The sequence below is a fragment of the Taudactylus pleione genome, unplaced genomic scaffold (genome assembly GCF_031769625.1).
Source record: "Taudactylus pleione unplaced genomic scaffold, aTauple2 ptg000912l, whole genome shotgun sequence".
NCBI classification, from domain to species: Eukaryota; Metazoa; Chordata; class Amphibia; order Anura; family Myobatrachidae; genus Taudactylus; species Taudactylus pleione.
Genome location: NW_028285313.1, coordinates 136290 through 152984, shown reverse-complemented (window position 1 = coordinate 152984; position 16695 = coordinate 136290). Strand labels below are relative to the sequence as shown.

Genomic DNA, 16695 nt, shown 5'->3' with positions numbered 1-16695 from the left:
TCTGTCCCACGCTACACTCACTCTCCCACGCTACTCATCCTCTGTCCCACGCTACACTCACTCCCCCACGCTACTTATCCTCTGTCCCACGTTACACTCACTCCCGCACGCTACTTATCCTCTGTCCCACATTACACTCACTCCCCCACGCTACTTATCCTCTGTCCCATGCTACACTCACTCCCCCACGCTACTTATCCTCTGTCCCACGCTACTTATCCTCTGTCCCACGCTACACCCACTCCCTCCCCTCAGACCCTCGCTACCCTCACTCCCACTTGCTACTCATCCTCTGATCCCTGCTACACTCACTGCTCCCCCCCCCCTGCTGCTCCTCCTCTGAGCCCCAATACCCTCCTGCTACTTTTACTAGTTCCTCCATTGCTGCCCCCCATCTGATCGGGGGTCCCCGCTAAATGGCTGTACTACCCAGTGAAGGACAATTCTGCCCCCAGACAGCTCTGCATTCGCTTTCTGAACCAGCCGCAGCTCAGAGTGAGATTAGGAGACCTCTAATAAACTGTATTATATTCCGTGATAACCTTTGTTATTTCCTATAGACCTGACTTCTGTTTCCTCCCCTCTGTGTCTGCAGAGAAGGCAAAAACTGAGGGATTTGCGCCAAGCTCCAGTTTTTGATTCCGCCGAATGTGATTGATTCAGCAGCAATCCCGGCCTCCTGATTTACCGCTTCCGAGTGGCGGGCGCAACACCGCAATCAGGTCCTCTCCTGGGGTCTCCGTAGAAAACCAGATTAACACAGACTCTGCATATCCTGTAACGCTGCTAAATGACTCTGTGGTACCGTCCTACAGCGTGGCCCGTAGGAATGATCTTCCGCAAGGACTCTAGCGGAGGCACTTTACTATTAAGAATAAGAAACCTCTGCAGGAGCGTTCACCGTACAATCACATGCTCTTGCCGCAGGTAGCCCGCCTATATGTCGCGCCGAGAAGAGGAACGCGAGACGATCCGTAGCCCGGATGTTGGGAACGCTGCTTGGGGTTACGATGATGTAAATACGACCCTAACACTAAACTGTTCCGTTTTCTTTTCTATCTCAGGATGTCAAGAAATGCACAAGTTTCTGATGTATTGTTCTAAGATGGGAGCATTTTACCCGGAAGGGTTACTGTATACCACGCTATTGGCGTTGTCCTGTGTGATGGCACCCTGCGTGTTTCTCTGTATGTCCCCTGCTATTTTACGGTACACACGCGGTCATCCAGGTACATCTAGAACATGTCTGTACGGGGAGGTTACTTGGTATTTGACCCCGCCCATTGCGATGCTGCGCACTCCTCCCCTTGCGTCAGATTGTTACTGATAGATTGTACCCTAAGTACAGACTTCACATTAGTTTTATCATCTCTCTTTGTGACGCTTGTGGGAAGCAAATGGGACGTATTCAGTTACAAGCCAGTCATTACCATGTAAGAATCCCGCAATATTTTATATGGTACATTGCACTGCGGGTAAGGACACTAGGCCCACACCTGTCATCACCAACGGAATCTGTGATCTGTGTGTGCAGAGTGCACTTGTCGTGAGCATGAAGTGTGAGCAGAGGGAATCTCTCTGCAGTCCGCATGCCTGATGTCTCTTTAATGGATTTGTACATTGAGCAAACAGTCCCCTCTTGTGGCGTCTTGTTGTAACGACATCATCCACAGCCTGTGTTTTTTTTTTTCCAATACTGTGTATTATTAATATGTTCCCCATGTCCCCCCCCCGGTCCGTCTAAATGTCCTCACTTCACCCGTTTCCTCTTTTGAAGGTTTGTAAGTGAAGCAGAAGAGAAGGAAAAGCACTATTTTCCCATGGAATAAGATAATGTCTCTATGTGTGTTGTCTGTCAGTGTAAAGAAGAAATAGAATATTGTATTTATCTGAAGGAAACATTAATATAATTTGTAAAAAGGAGATGAAATAGATATTTGGTCTGAAAAGAAATAAAATAAAATATGTACAGTTTATGTTGCTGTGAGTTACACATTTCCCTGTGATGATTGAGGCTGTAGAGATACAACATAATGTGTGTATGACGACTAACTCCTTCCCTGATGCCCACCGACTCCTGGCACCGTCACAGACTGGAGGAAATACTACATTTAATACAGGCTCCAATAATGCCCCCCTACTGCACTTCCTCCCATCCTCCCCTACCAGATCCTGTCTCCTGTACACCCCCACCAGATCCTGTCTCTACTGCACTTCCTCCCATCCTCCCCTACCAGATCCTGTCTCCTGTACACCCCCACCAGATCCTGTCTCATGTACTCCCCCACCAGATCCTGTCTCCTGTACTCCCACACCAGATCCTGTCTCCTGTACTCCCCCACCAGATCCTGTCTCCTGTACTCCCCCACCAGATCCTGTCTCTACTGCACATCCTCCCCCCCAGCAGGTGCTGCCCTCTATGGCATTTCCTTCCACTTCCCATCACCACATGCTGCCCTCTATGGCATTTCCTTCCAATTCCCATCACCACATGCTGCCCTCTATGGCATTTCCTCCCACTTCCCATATCATCACATGCTGCCCTCTATGGCATTTCCTCCCACTTCCTATCACCACATGCTGCCCTCTATGGCATTTCCTCCCACTTCCCATATCACCACATGCTGCCCTCTATGGCATTTCCTCCCACTTCCCATATCACCACATGCTGCCCTCTATGACATTTCCTCCCACTTCCCATCACCACATGCTGCCCTCTATGGCATTTCCTCCCACTTCCCATATCACCACATGCTGCCCTCTATGGCATTTCCTCCCACTTCCCATCACCACATGCTGCCCTCTATGGCATTTCCTCCCACTTCCCATCACCACATGCTGCCCTCTATGGCATTGCCTCCCACTTCCCATATCACCACATGCTGCCCTCTATGGCATTTCCTCCCACTTCCCATCACCACATGCTGCCCTCTATGGCATTTCCTCCCACTTCCCATATCACCACATGCTGCCCTCTATGACATTTCCTCCTACTTCCCATCACCACATGCTGCCCTCTATGGCATTTCCTCCCTCTTCCCATCACCACATGCTGCCCTCTATGGCATTTCCTCCCACTTCCCATATCATCACATGCTGCCCTCTATGGCATTTCCTCCCTCTTCCCATATCACCACATGCTGCCCTCTATGGCATTTCCTCCAACTTCCCATCACCACATGCTGCCCTCTATGGCATTTCCTCCCACTTCCCATATCACCACATGCTGCCCTCTATGACATTTCCTCCCACTTCCCCTCACCACATGCTGCCCTCTATGGCATTTCCTCCCACTTCCCATCACCACATGCTGCCCTCTATGGCATTTCCTCCCACTTCCCATATCATCACATGCTGCCCTCTATGACATTTCCTCCCACTTCCCATCACCACATGCTGCCCTCTATGGCATTTCCTCCCACTTCCCATCACCACATGCTGCCCTCTATGGCATTTCCTCCTACTTCCCATCATCACATGCTGCCCTCTATGGCATTTCCTCCCACTTCCCATCACCCCATGCTGCCCTCTATGGCATTTCCTCCTACTTCCCATCACCATATGCTGCCCTCTATGGCATTTCCTCCCACTTCCCATCACCATATGCTGCCCTCTATGGCATTTCCTCCCACTTCCCATCACCACATGCTGCCCTCTATGGCATTTCCTCCCACTTCCCATCACCACATGCTGGCCTCTATGGCATTTCCTCCCACTTCCCATCACCACATGCTGCCCTCTATGGCATTTCCTCCCACTTCCCATCACCACATGCTGCCCTCTATGACATTTCCTCCCACTTCCCATCACCACATGCTGCCCTCTATGGCATTTCCTCCCACTTCCCATCACCACATGCTGCCCTCTATGGCATTTCCTCCCACTTCCCATCACCACATGCTGCCCTCTATGGCATTTCCTCCCACTTCCCAATCACCCCATGCTGCCCTCTGTGACATTTCCTTCCATCCCCTCCCCACCAGATGCTGCCCCCCTTTGTTACTTCCAAACATCCCATCCAGATGCTGCCCTCTATGGCACTTCCCCCACCAGATACTGCTCCCTACTGCACTCCCCCCCCCACCAGTTGCTGCTCTCTATGACATTTCCTCTCATCCTCCCAACAGATGCTGCTCTTTATGGCACTTCCTCCCTCCTCCAGATGCTGCCCTCTACAGCACTTCCATCCACCAGATGCTGCCCCCTATGGTACTTTCTCCTGTTTCTCTCCACCTGATGCTGCCCTCTATGATACTTCTTCCTAACCTCCCCCCACCGGATGTTGGCCCGTACGGGACTTCCTATAACCCCCACCAGATGCTGCACTCTACTGCACTTCCTTCCATTTCCACCCAGCAGATGCTGCCCTCTATGGCACTTCCACCAATTACCCCCTCCCCCCCACACACCACGAGATGCTGCCCCTTATGGTATTATCTCCTGTTTCTCTACACCTGATGCTGCCCTCTATGGCACTTCTTCCTATCCTCCCCCCACCGGATGCTGGCCCCTACGGGATTTCCTACCACCCCCACTAGATGCTGCACTCTACGGCACTTCCTTCCATTTCCACCCAGCGGATGCTGCTATCTATGGCACTTACTTCTATCCTCCCCCCTGACCAGATGCTGCCTCCTAGGGCACTTCCCTCTGTTTCCAGTCACCAGATGCTGCCCTCTATAGCACTTCTTCCTGTTTCTCCCCACCAGATGCTGCTCCCTAAGGCAATTACTCCTATTCCCCAACCAACCCTCACCAGCACCAGATTCTTGGCCTGATTCAGAGCCGGACGCTCTGACCAGAGCGCTCGCTCTGAATCAGGGCCCTCCTCCATGAAAATGGAGCGTCCTCCTGGATGCTCGTATAGCTGTGGGTGACCACCCACAGCTATAGCGAGCATCCATGATGATGGTCGCGATGGTCAAAGACCATCGCGACCATCGGGCTTGCGACGAGACCCTGCGGTAGGGTCTCGCTGCCGCAAGCCCAGGAGTGATTTTGGCTCTATCAGAGCCAAAGTCACTCCCACTGACATCATTACTGATGTCAGTGGGGCCGGACTCAGACGGTAGGCGTTCCCATGGGAACGCCTCCGTCTGGCCGCCACGCCCCCGGCACGCCCACCAAAGGGGGCGTGCTGTCAGTCACCATCGACAGCACGCCCCCTTTGGTGCGAGACCCCGAGCGACGTTTTCCTCGTCGCTCGCTGGGTCTCGCGCATGCGCAGTCTCACAACATCGACCCGCTGGCGAGCGAACTTTGCTCGCGAGCGGGTCTGAATGACCCCCTCTGCCCCTTCCGGGAATTCCTCCCACCCCACTCTAATGCTGCCCCGTATGGCACTTCCTCTATGTCCCCTCCCCCACCAGATGCTGCCCCCAAGACCCCATCTGCCTACTGTAGCACTTCCAAAATTCCCCCATCACCTGATGCTGCCTCCTAAGACACTTCCTCCCATTCCCCCTCACCAGATGCTGCCCTATGTGGCCCTTCCTTCTATACTCCCCCCACTAGATGCTGCCCTGTATGACACTTCATGGTCATGTCCATGGATGGAAGTGATGGAAGGAGATATGGGGGTACTGTACGACTGTCAATGGGTCACTGTGTAGATATTGTCATATCCATGGATGGAAGTGATGGAAGGCGATATGGGGTACTGTACGAGTATCAATGGGTCACTGTGTAGATATTATGTCCATGGATGGAAGGAGATATGGGGGTACTGTACGGCTGTCAATGGGTCACTGTGTAGATATTGTCATGTCCATGGATGGAAGTGATGGAAGGCGATATGGGGGTACTGTACGACTGTCAATGGGTCACTCTGTAGATATTGTCATGTCCATGGATGGAAGTGATGGAAGGCGATATGGGGTACTGTACGAGTATCAATGGGTCACTGTGTAGATATTATGTCCATGGATGGAAGGGGATATGGGGCTACTGTACGACTGTCAATGGGTCACTGTGTAGATATTGTCATGTCCATGGATGGAAGTGATGGAAGGCGATATGGGGGTACTGTACGACTGTCAATGGGTCACTCTGTAGATATTGTCATGTCCATGGATGGAAGTGATGGAAGGAGATGTGGGGGTACTGTACCACTGTCAATGGGTCACTGTGTAGATATTATCATGTCCATGGATGGAAGGAGATATGGGGGTACTGTACGACTGTCAATGGGTCACTGTGTAGATATTATCATTTCCATGGATGGAAGGGGATGTGGGGGTACTGTACGACTGTCAATGGGTCACTGTGTAGATATTATCATGTCCATGGATGGAAGTGATGGAAGGCGATATGGGGGTACTGTACGACTGTCAATGGGTCACTCTGTAGATATTGTCATGTCCATGGATGGAAGTGATGGAAGGAGATATGGGGGTACTGTACGGCTGTCAATGGGTCACTGTGTAGATATTATCATGTCCATGGATGGAAGGAGATATGGGGGTACTGTACGACTGTCAACGGGTCACTGTGTAGATATTATCATTTCCATGGATGGAAGGGGATGTGGGGGTACTGTACGACTGTCGGTGGGCTACAGTAGAACTATGGGCATCTTCATGGAAGGGAGTGTGAGTGCTGTATGAGGGTCAGGGCCAGGAGTAGAATTAACCAGAGAACATCATAGTGCTGGGTGCACTCACTTTGGGACATGATTTCCTTAAGGTGGGCTCCCACCCCTAATTAGCTGGTGCCATGACTTCTGCATAGTGTCAGCTGTCTGTAATGCCTCAGGGGGTAATTCTCAGGGTAACACTGTGCACTGTCCGTCAGGCTTCATGTGTGACCACTTCATTTATACACTGATTTTTATTTACCATAAAAAGGTTTAATGTGAGTTTGTAAATATTGCTGTTATAGACACTGAACACCTCTGACACGACGACACGTCAGTAATCACATATTCTCCATAAACAGATTTTATTAGGAAGTATTAGTGAGTATTCCAATATCTTGTGTGGTTCTGGCCAACATGATCTGGGATTAGGGTAATGCAGTCTGAGTCTGCCACAGCCCAGCAGCGCCTCCTAGTGGAATTCAGCTGTTGTTGATGATCTGGAAATGAATTAGATGGTAATTATAGAGGGTACCCCAAAGGTCAGTCATATAGTAACTGCTGGGGGGAGCTGGAGTGCATGCTCCCAAATCCCCCAATAATACTCAGCACTTCTATTGCTCAGTGGATCTATATTGAAAGATAATCTGCTTCTGCTGGATCAATACTGCAGCTGTCATAGGATCCTTACTCTGTTCCGTGCTGTAATACTCACATTGGTCACCCATTCATTAAATGCAGACACACGGGTGAATACTGTTGGTTTCTTCAGGGCATTGCATCCAAGAGATGACACAAAGCTGGCAATGCCATGGACGTACCACCTGCCGTCACTGCCTTGGCAGTTCAGAGGTCCGCCGGAGTCCCCCTGGAAGCAGACAACATGTCAGATCACAGTGGTGGAGAGCAGCGGTGTGAGTGATGGCAGAGGCTGCAGTGTACTGGGGGGAGGGGGGGGCAAAGTGATGGCAGAGGCAGCAGCAGGATGTACTTGGGGGGTGCAGGCAGTGGCATAAAATACTTGGGAGGTGCTGGCAGTGGGAGCAGTGCACTGGGAAGGGTGCATAGGCAGTGGCAGTAAGGTAATGGTGGGAGGGGTATTGGCAGTGGGAGCAGTATGGCACTGGTGGGGGGTGCTGGCAGTAGGAGCAGTACACTGGGAAGGGGTGTGCATGTAGTGGCAGTATGGCACTGGTGGGGGTGCTGGCAGTGGGAGCAGTATGGCACAGGTGGGGGGTGCTGGCAGTGGGAGCAGTATGGCACCGGTGGGGGGTGCTGGCAGTAGGAGCAGTACACTGGGAAGGGTGGGCAGGCAGTATGGCACTGGTGGAGGTGCTGGCAGTGAGAGCAGTATGGCACAGGTGGGGGGTGCTGGCAGTGGGAGCAGTATGGCACAGGTGGGGGGTGCTGGCAGTAGGAGCAGTACACTGGGAAGGGTGGGCAGGCAGTGGCAGTATGGCACTGGTGGGGGGTGCTGGCAGTAGGAGCAGTATGGCACTCGTAGGGGTGCTGGCAGTGGGAGCAGTACACTGGGAAGGGTGTGCATGTAGTGGCAGAATGGCACTGGTGGAGGTTCTGGCAGTGGGAGCAGTATGGCACAGGTGGGGGGTGCTGGCAGTAGGAGCAGTATGGCACAGGTGGGGGGTGCTGGCAGTGGGAGCAGTACACTGGGATGGGTGGGCAGGCAGTGGCAGTATGGCACAGGTGGGGGGTGCTGGCAGTGGGAGCAGTACACTGGGAAGGGGGGCATGTAGTAGCAGAATGGCACAGGTGGGGGGTGCTGGCAGTGGGAGCAGTACACTGGGAAGGGGGGCATGTAGTAGCAGAATGGCACAGGTGGGGGGTGCTGGCAGTGGGAGCAGTACACTGGGAAGGGGGGCATGTAGTAGCAGAATGGCACAGGTGGGGGGTGCTGGCAGTGGGAGCAGTACACTGGGAAGGGGTGTGTAGGCAGTGGCAGTATGGCACAGGTGGGAGAGGGATTGGCAGTGGAAGCACTGCATTGGAGAGAGAGTTGGTAGTGGTAGGATGGATTTGGGGGGGAGAGGGGTATGGGTGCTGTCAGTGACGAGTCCTCTGAACTTTTGGTACTTTGAACTCATAGTAGGTCCTCACACTTTCTGCTTCCTGCAATGGTATATAGAGTAATGCCAGTCTCAGCCCTTGTGTATTGGGCAGAGCCTCTATCTGGGCATTTATTAAAGAGTCAGATATTTATATGTATGAACAAGCTTTGTACTTACATTGCAACCAGCCTTGACGTCCCCACCGGCACAGACCATGGAGTTCTTCACCGTGCTGCCCCACCAGTCCCTCTGGCTGCAGGTCTTATGATCCACCACCGGCAGCAGTGCCTGCTGCAGAACATCCGGGAGGACGCCACCAGCTACAGGGAGAAACGACAATGTGACGGATGAACCCCTCAGACATACACTGTGCACGTCCCACCCAGGTCACTGTGTCCTGTTCCTTAGAGCACAGGTTCTCAAACTCGGTGCTCAGGACCCCAAACAGTGCATGTTTTCCAGACTTCCTCACAGAATCACAAGTGAAATAACTAGCTCCACCTTTGGATCTTTTAAAATGTGTCAGTGAGTAATGAATACACCTGTGCACCTGCTGGGGGACCTAGAAAACGTGACCTGTGTGGGGTCCTGAGGACCGAGTTTGAGAACCACTGCCTTAGAGTAATCCTCCACCTGTACAACAAGGACCGGTCTCTACTACTACTGTGCACTTACTGGTCAGACGCCCCCAGCCGCTGATGTAGCAGGGGTAGTTGTTGGGAAGAACCTCTTCTGCCGGTGGCAAGCAGCCCGTCTGGACCTCATCATTGAGTAAAGCAACGTGGGATAACTTGATGAGAGCGATATCATTCCTGGAGAGAGAAGAGATCGGGACACGACCGTCACAAATATGGACCTACAGGGGCAAATGCAAGCCTCACTCCCCCCCCCCCCCCCATCCCGGGACTGAGTAGTACCAGCGTAGCCAGACCCATCATCGCTGTTTGCGGTTTACCATCTCGTTAACTTCAAACGGTAATGTGCCATGAGCGGCTATACGCGATAATTACTGTCTGCTTTACTGGGGGATATGTATCAAGCCCTCTTAAGAGTAAAGAAGTTGCTGCTTAATACATACGGGGAATGCGGTAAAACCCCCGAAAACTGCATTTTCAGGGGTTTTACCGCATTTTTGCTGATGATACATCTCCACCTTTGTTCCCAAGATCCCCCAATTGCTATTGATACAATTTCTACCAGAGATAGCGGTAATACGCAGGTCCGAGTATAGGGGGAGATGTATCATCGGCAAAAATGCGGTAAAACCCCCGAAAATGCAGTTTTCGGGGGTTTTGCCGCATTCCCCGAGTGTATTAAGCAGCTTTGCGTTGCTAGGTAACGCCGTTACCCAATAGAAGCCTATGGGCTTCTTAGAGCGACGCTCGGGGCTGGGAGGGATCCGAACGGATCCCTCCCATGAGCCCCCGCGGCCCGCGGCCTTCTGCGCATGCGCAGAAGGACTTCTGGGTATTAAACCCGGAAGTCCCTCTGCCCAGCAGCATCGCAAAGGACAGCTCTCATCGAGAGAGCTGTTCTTTGCGATATTCTTGGTACATACCGCGGTAATTAACCGCGGTATGTACGGAAAGTCGGGGGGGATGTACCGCATTGGCGATGTCGCCGATGATACATCTCCCCCATAGTTTTTCTCTGTATTTGATATTTTTGGTGGTTTATGTTATTTTTGTTTTATTTGTCAATTTTATTTTTGTTATATGTATTTATGCTTCATTAAGGAAAAAATGTGTTTAGAGACGTTGCCCATAGCAACCAATCAGCTGTCTAGCTGTCATTTCATTGAATGTACTTAATAAATGAAGCTGAGTGGTTGCTACACTATGGGCAACTTCTCCACTGGTCCGCACTTTAGAAGGCTTAGTACACCTCCCCCACTGACTGAAGCGCCCGGCGTGATACGGTTAATGTGAAATATGCCCAGGATGAGCTCACGTGTCTGCCACGGTACAATACAACAATAACCATGATTACAATGTCCTTGGGAAGGAAGGACAGACAGACGGATGGATGGACGGAGTGCCAGGGCCAGGAAAGGCCGCATTGGGCCGATCTAACTGCTCATGGCCCATGAGGCCTCTGCAAAACTCAGACCAATTGAGGAGATTGTGCCGATAAACGTTACAGATCTCCACCCATGGTCTTTATGTAATCACATACTATGAAATAGGAGAATGACTTTGGAATCTGAATTAATGACTCTGCTGCCTTATGGTGCAGATGAAGCACTTTATAACAACTTCCATCTCTGTACACTTTATCTGACTCATTCACTGCAGCACAGTTCCAGAGTCTGGACACTTGGGGGCGATGCAGAGTGAGTATTATGCCATACTGTAAAACTATAATTACATACTGTACAGTGAAACTATAATGCCATTGGCAGTGCTGTACTGTGCAACTATAATGCCATACTGTATTGTGTATCTACATACCTGCTGTATAACTGTAATGCCATACTGTATTGTGTATCTACATACCTGCTGTATAACTGTAATGCCATACTGTACTGTGTGGCTACATACGTATTGTACAACTATAATTCCATACTGTACAGCTATAATGCCATACTGTACTGTGTGGCTATATACATACTTTAGAACTGTAATACCTTACTGTACAGTGTGGCTATATACATACTGTACTGTACAACTGTAATACTTTACTGTACAGTGTGGCTATATACATACTGTACTGTACAACTGTAATACCTTACTGTACAGTGTGGCTATATACATACTGTACTGTACAACTGTAATACCTTACTGCACAGTGTGGCTATATACATACTGTACTGTACAACTGTAATACCTTACTGTACAGTGTGGCTATATACATACTGTACTGTACAACTGTAATACCTTACTGCACAGTGTGGCTATATACATACTGTATTGTGTGACTATATACAGTACATACTGTACTGTGTGCCTATATACACACTCTACCCTCCGACAATCAGCACTTACCCGCTTGATACAGAACTGCTCTTCCAGCCTTCATGCACATATATGTCCTCGTTTCTCACTGGTACAATCTGCTCCATCCCCTCCACAACGCTGCGGTCATGTTCCCCCAATACCACCTGATAGGTGCGGCCTGATCTGCAGGAGATACACAACAGTAATATACATTATCTATCACACAGCTCTACGCTACCAGGTAACACAGCCCTGACGCCCCCTCGGGAGGGGAAGGTTACATTGGGATGACAACACCTTTATTCAGCAGACTGGTGATATAATGAGGCTAATTCAGAGGTGGCAGTAAAGCAAATAAAGCAGTAACTTTACCCCGTGGTAACACCATGCTGCTCTGCAGAGGGCAGATGTAAGAGGTGCTGAGAGATTAGATTTGGGAGGGGTCACACATGTCCCCTTACATACCTACTGTCCTACGTCCTGATCTACCAGCCTAGGTCACACATGTCCCCAGACATACCTACTGTCCTACGTCCTGATTTACCAGCCTAGGTCACACATGTCCCCTGACATACCTACTGTCCTATGTCCTGATTTACCAGCCTAGGTCACACATGTCCCCTGACATACTTACTGCCCTACGTCCTGATTTACCAGCCTAGGTCACACATGTCCCCTGACATACCTACTGTCCTACGTCCTGATTTACCAGCCTAGGTCACACATGTCCCCTGACATACTTACTGCCCTACGTCCTGATCTACCAGCCTAGGTCACACATGTCCCCTGACATACTTACTGCCCTACGTCCTGATCTACCAGCCTAGGTCACACATGTCCCCTGACATACCTACTGCCCTACGTCCTGATCTACCAGCCTAGGTCACACATGTCCCCTGACATACCTACTGCCCTACGTCCTGATCTACCAGCCTAGGTCACACATGTCCCCTGACATACCTACTGCCCTACGTCCTGATCTACCAGCCTAGGTCACACATGTCCCCTGACATACCTACTGCCCTACGTCCTGATTTACCAGCCTAGGTCACACATGTCCCCTGACATACCTACTGTCCTACGTCCTGATTTACCAGCCTAGGTCACACATGTCCCCTGACATACCTACTGCCCTACGTTCTGATCTACCAGCCTAGGTCACACATCTCCCCTTACATACCTACTGTCCTACGTCCTGATCTACCAACCTAGGTCACACATCTCCCCTTACATACCTACTGTCCTAAGTCCTGATTTACCAGCCTAGGTCACACATCTCCCCTTACATACCTACTGTCCTACGTCCTGATTTACCAGCTTAGGTCACACACCTTTCCCCTAACATACCTACTGTCCTACGTCTTGATCTACCAACCTATGTCACACATGTCCCCTTACATACCTACTGTCCTACGTCCTGATTTATCAGCCTGGCTCGCACATGTCCCCTGACATACCTACTGTCAGACGTGGTGATTTACCAGCCTGGCTCACACATGTCCCTTGACATACCTACTGTCATACGTGATGATTTACCAGCCTAGGTCACACATGTCACCTGACATACCTGTCATACGTGGTGATTTACCAGCCTAGGTCACACATGTCCCCTGACATACCTACTGTCATACGTGGTGATTTACCAGCCTGGCTCACACATGTCCCCTGACATACCTACTGTCATACGTGGTGATTACCAGCTTGGCTCACATATGTCCCCTGACATACCTACTGTCATTGATGGTGATTTCCCTGCCTGGCTCACACATGTCCCCTGACATACCTACTGTCAGACGTGGTGATTTACCAGCCTGGCTCACACATGTCCCTTGACATACCTACTGTCATACGTGGTGATTTACCAGTCTAGGTCACACATATCACCTGACATACCTACTGTCATACGTGGTGATTTACCAGCCTAGGTCACACATGTCCCCTGACATACCTACTGTCATACGTGGTGATTTACCAGCCTAGGTCACACATGTCCCCTGACATACCTACTGTCATACGTGGTGATTTACCAGCCTAGGTCACACATGTCCCCTGACATACCCACTGTCATACATGGCATACGTGATTATTTACCAGCCTGGCTCACACATGTCCCCTAACATACCTACTGTCATACGTGGTGATTACCAGCCTGGCTCACATATGTCCCCTGACATACCTACTGTCCTATGTCCTCATTTACCAGCCTAGGTCACACATGTCCCCTGACATACCTACTGTCATGCGTCCTGATTAACCAGCCTGGCTCACACATGTCCTTTGACATACCTACTGTCATACGTGGTGATTTACCAGCCTAGGTCACACATGTCCCCTGCCATACCTACTGTCATACATGGTAATTTACCAGCCTGGGTCACACATGTCCCCTGACATACCTACTGTCATGCATGGTGATTTACCAGCCTGGGTCACACATGTCCCCTGACATACATACTGTCATACATGGTAATTTACCATCCTGGGTCACACATGTCCCCTGACATACCTACTGTCATACATGGTAATTTACCAGCCTGGGTCACACATGTCCCCTGACATACCTACTGTAAGTGGAGGATTCTGGGTACCCTCACCTACAGAATCTCCCAACACTTACAGAGCAAAGATGGCGGCTAATACCATGTATTTCACTCGCTATTGGCCCCAAAGTTTTCCTTACAACTTACAAGACTTGCTATGACCTCCTCACGTGGCTCATAGACCAATGTCTGTCTGTGTCACATTTCTCTAAATTATGTCAATTACTTTGAAGAAAACTTTGGGGCCAATAGCGAGTGAAACGCCCTGTAGATGTGGCGATGGCTATGACACTCCTTGCACCGCAGGCGGGATACTTACGAGATGCAATGTGCCGCTGTCATGACCCAGCTCGGGGTAATGAGGCTTCCCCCACACGTATGGCGAAAGGCATCCCCACTCTTATACTGCAGGGAGATCTGTCGGGAAGAAACTCATCATCATCATCTCTTATTTGTTGGGCACTACGCGGTGTACACAGCGCTGTACACGGATTACCATAAAGTTCATGGTAAACTGAATGTATTTCAGGTGTAGCGAGACCCTGGAAATGCCACATTTGTACATGTACAATAGGTCATCTCTCCTTTATTATCTAGCCAGGGTCGGACTGGCCCACAGGGGTACAGGGGAAATCCCCGGTGGGCCCCACTGCCAAAAGGCTCCACACCTTCCTCTAGAGGTCATATTCTAGACTGTGCATTGAATTGTACATTGTTACTCTATTAGAGGGTCAGTTACCTTGTGGAGTAGGACAACTGATACACATCTGTTCTTGGTTTGCTTCTATAGAATCTACACCAAGATTTGCCCAATGGTTAGCCAAGCAACTGTGACGGCAGGACACACCCCTTAAGCATGGGCCCCTGTTACTGCATTCCCCCGGTGGGCCCAGCCCAACACTGTATCTAGTAGGACATACAGCTGTGACGTCTATCTAATGGCCTAGCTGGAAGCGTCATCACACTGCACAATGGCAGCAGGTGTGCGGCGGTTATCTCATACTGATTGTAGAATATGTAGATGTATTTCACTGTATTGCAGCAATAAAGGCTACTCTATCTGTCTGGCCTGGTGAGGATCTGGGTTTTTCCCATGTTTAGAAGACTACGGATGTTACGAATGACAGGTGACCATGTACGTGCTCCGCTGCCAGTATGGGGGTTAAGGTGCCCATCCACTAGAAGACAGGCAACAGACTGCACGATTACGACATTGTAATCGGGCAGTCGTTTGCCAGTCTGTGATGTGCCTACACTGATCAAGCAGTCGTTCAGTGTAGGCACAATCAATCATCTGCAAACATGCTGAACCCGATGTTTTCGTCAGGTTGACCAGCATGTTTGCCCGATGATAGATGTCTAAAAGACCAAATTTTTTAACGATTATCGAATGATATCGATATAGTTATCGTTCAATCGCTCATTTTAATTGTCTAGTGGATAGGCACCTTTAGTCTATGACGCCTTCCTCTGGGTCTCTCCCTGGATGAATGATGGACAGATGTAATACCTATGGCACCAGACTAACCTCATCTTCATCGTCATAGCGCCAATTCCAACCAATCCATGCACTGATATAAATGCCACCAATTGCTCTTTAGAATTAGGGACAATTATTTATTTTGAGGGAGAATTGCCATAGAGTATTTACACAACGAGATGATGTCGCCGCGTTCCGGCTTCCCATTGGTGGCAGCAGCTGTGGGTGCACGTTGTATTGCAGTAATTGTTTCTGGATATCTCACACACAACAGTAATTAATGGCGGCATTAACCCCATCCCCAGACTGTAACATGCTGTATACAATTACTATGCCAGTGTGATAGTCCTGGCACTGAGCTGGAATTGTGCCGCAGACCCCTGGCGAAATAAGCTCTGGTTACATTGTGGCCAGCTGGCATCGCACCTATAATGTACCTGTACCCCTTATACTTTATGTAACCCTCCTTACATGCGGTCACACTTACCTGCCAGGGCCAGCTGTGAGGGACGGCATTCTCCCCATTCACCACCCGGCTATTGGGGGTATATGTGGGCACCCCACACCCATAGGCTGCAGAGGAGAACAATCACCATTAGATCTAGAAACCCCCCCCCCCGTCTCTAGCTGTATAATAAGAGCATGATACAGAGGGCATTATGGGCAAAGGGCACTGTAAGTAGCCTCAGACGGTACTTACCTCCAGCCGTCAGCAGGAAAGTGATCACCAGCTTCAGCATTGTGTCAGACAGCTGCTCCTCTCACCTGGCTGCCTTTATACTCTTTATCAGGGAGCCCTGGGAACGGAGGAGGCTCAGGTACCAGGGAACAGGTGCTGGCAGGCTCCATGCCCAAGGCCTGTCCCGTGAGTCAGCCAAACTGGCCTGGATCTGCGGGTGAGCCGAGCAATGGTCATTATTATCAGGTCATGTTATACCCTCTGAGATGGAAATGGGATCCACAGAACAGAGTGACCATACATATATATATATTATAATATATAAGCACAGAGGCACTATAAGAGAGGAGGGGTCCTGTGTGCGGCCCCCTCCCCTCTGGCAGTGCAGTAGACACTTGTTGTAACCCGGTGATTTCTCTA

The 16695-nt window shown here is 50.3% G+C and overlaps 2 protein-coding genes across 14 annotated transcripts in view; one reads left to right on the top strand and one right to left on the bottom strand.

Annotated features, from left to right (window-relative positions):
• RAP1GAP (RAP1 GTPase activating protein) overlaps positions 1–1964 on the top strand; it is a 269542-nt gene extending 267578 nt beyond the window's left edge. For 12 of the 13 annotated variants that reach the window (XM_088459482.1, XM_088459487.1, XM_088459489.1 and 9 more), the window contains one exon: positions 596–1964. In XM_088459482.1, coding sequence (XP_088315608.1) covers positions 596–658 — 63 coding nt within the window. In that variant the 3' untranslated portion in view covers positions 659–1964. The remainder of the gene's footprint in view (positions 1–595) is intronic. The other variant, XM_088459478.1, reaches the window with a different exon arrangement.
• A 5036-nt stretch (positions 1965–7000) lies between these two features.
• On the bottom strand, positions 7001–16336 carry LOC148473786 (chymotrypsin-like elastase family member 3B). Its single transcript, XM_088459493.1, has 8 exons — positions 16297–16336; positions 16084–16169; positions 14436–14533; positions 11625–11759; positions 9316–9452; positions 8818–8960; positions 7290–7442; positions 7001–7074 (listed from the first exon to the last, which is right to left on the bottom strand). The coding sequence occupies exons 1-8, from the start codon at positions 16334–16336 to the stop codon at positions 7057–7059; spliced, it is 810 nt and encodes a 269-aa protein (XP_088315619.1). The 3' UTR covers positions 7001–7056.
• Between the last annotated feature and the right edge of the window lie 359 nt (positions 16337–16695).

Bases quoted from the DNA above. Each gene is read 5' to 3' on its own strand.
- LOC148473786 (XM_088459493.1), bottom strand. From the start codon at position 16,336: ATGCTGAAGCTGGTGATCACTTTCCTGCTGACGGCTGGAG. The intron at 11,760-14,435 runs GTAAGTATCCCG...TATCTCCTGCAG, and splicing joins ACAGCGGCACATTGCATCTC to ATCAGGCCGCACCTATCAGG. The intron at 7,443-8,817 runs GTAAGTACAAAG...GTCTGCTTCCAG, and splicing joins ACGTCAAGGCTGGTTGCAAT to GGGGACTCCGGCGGACCTCT.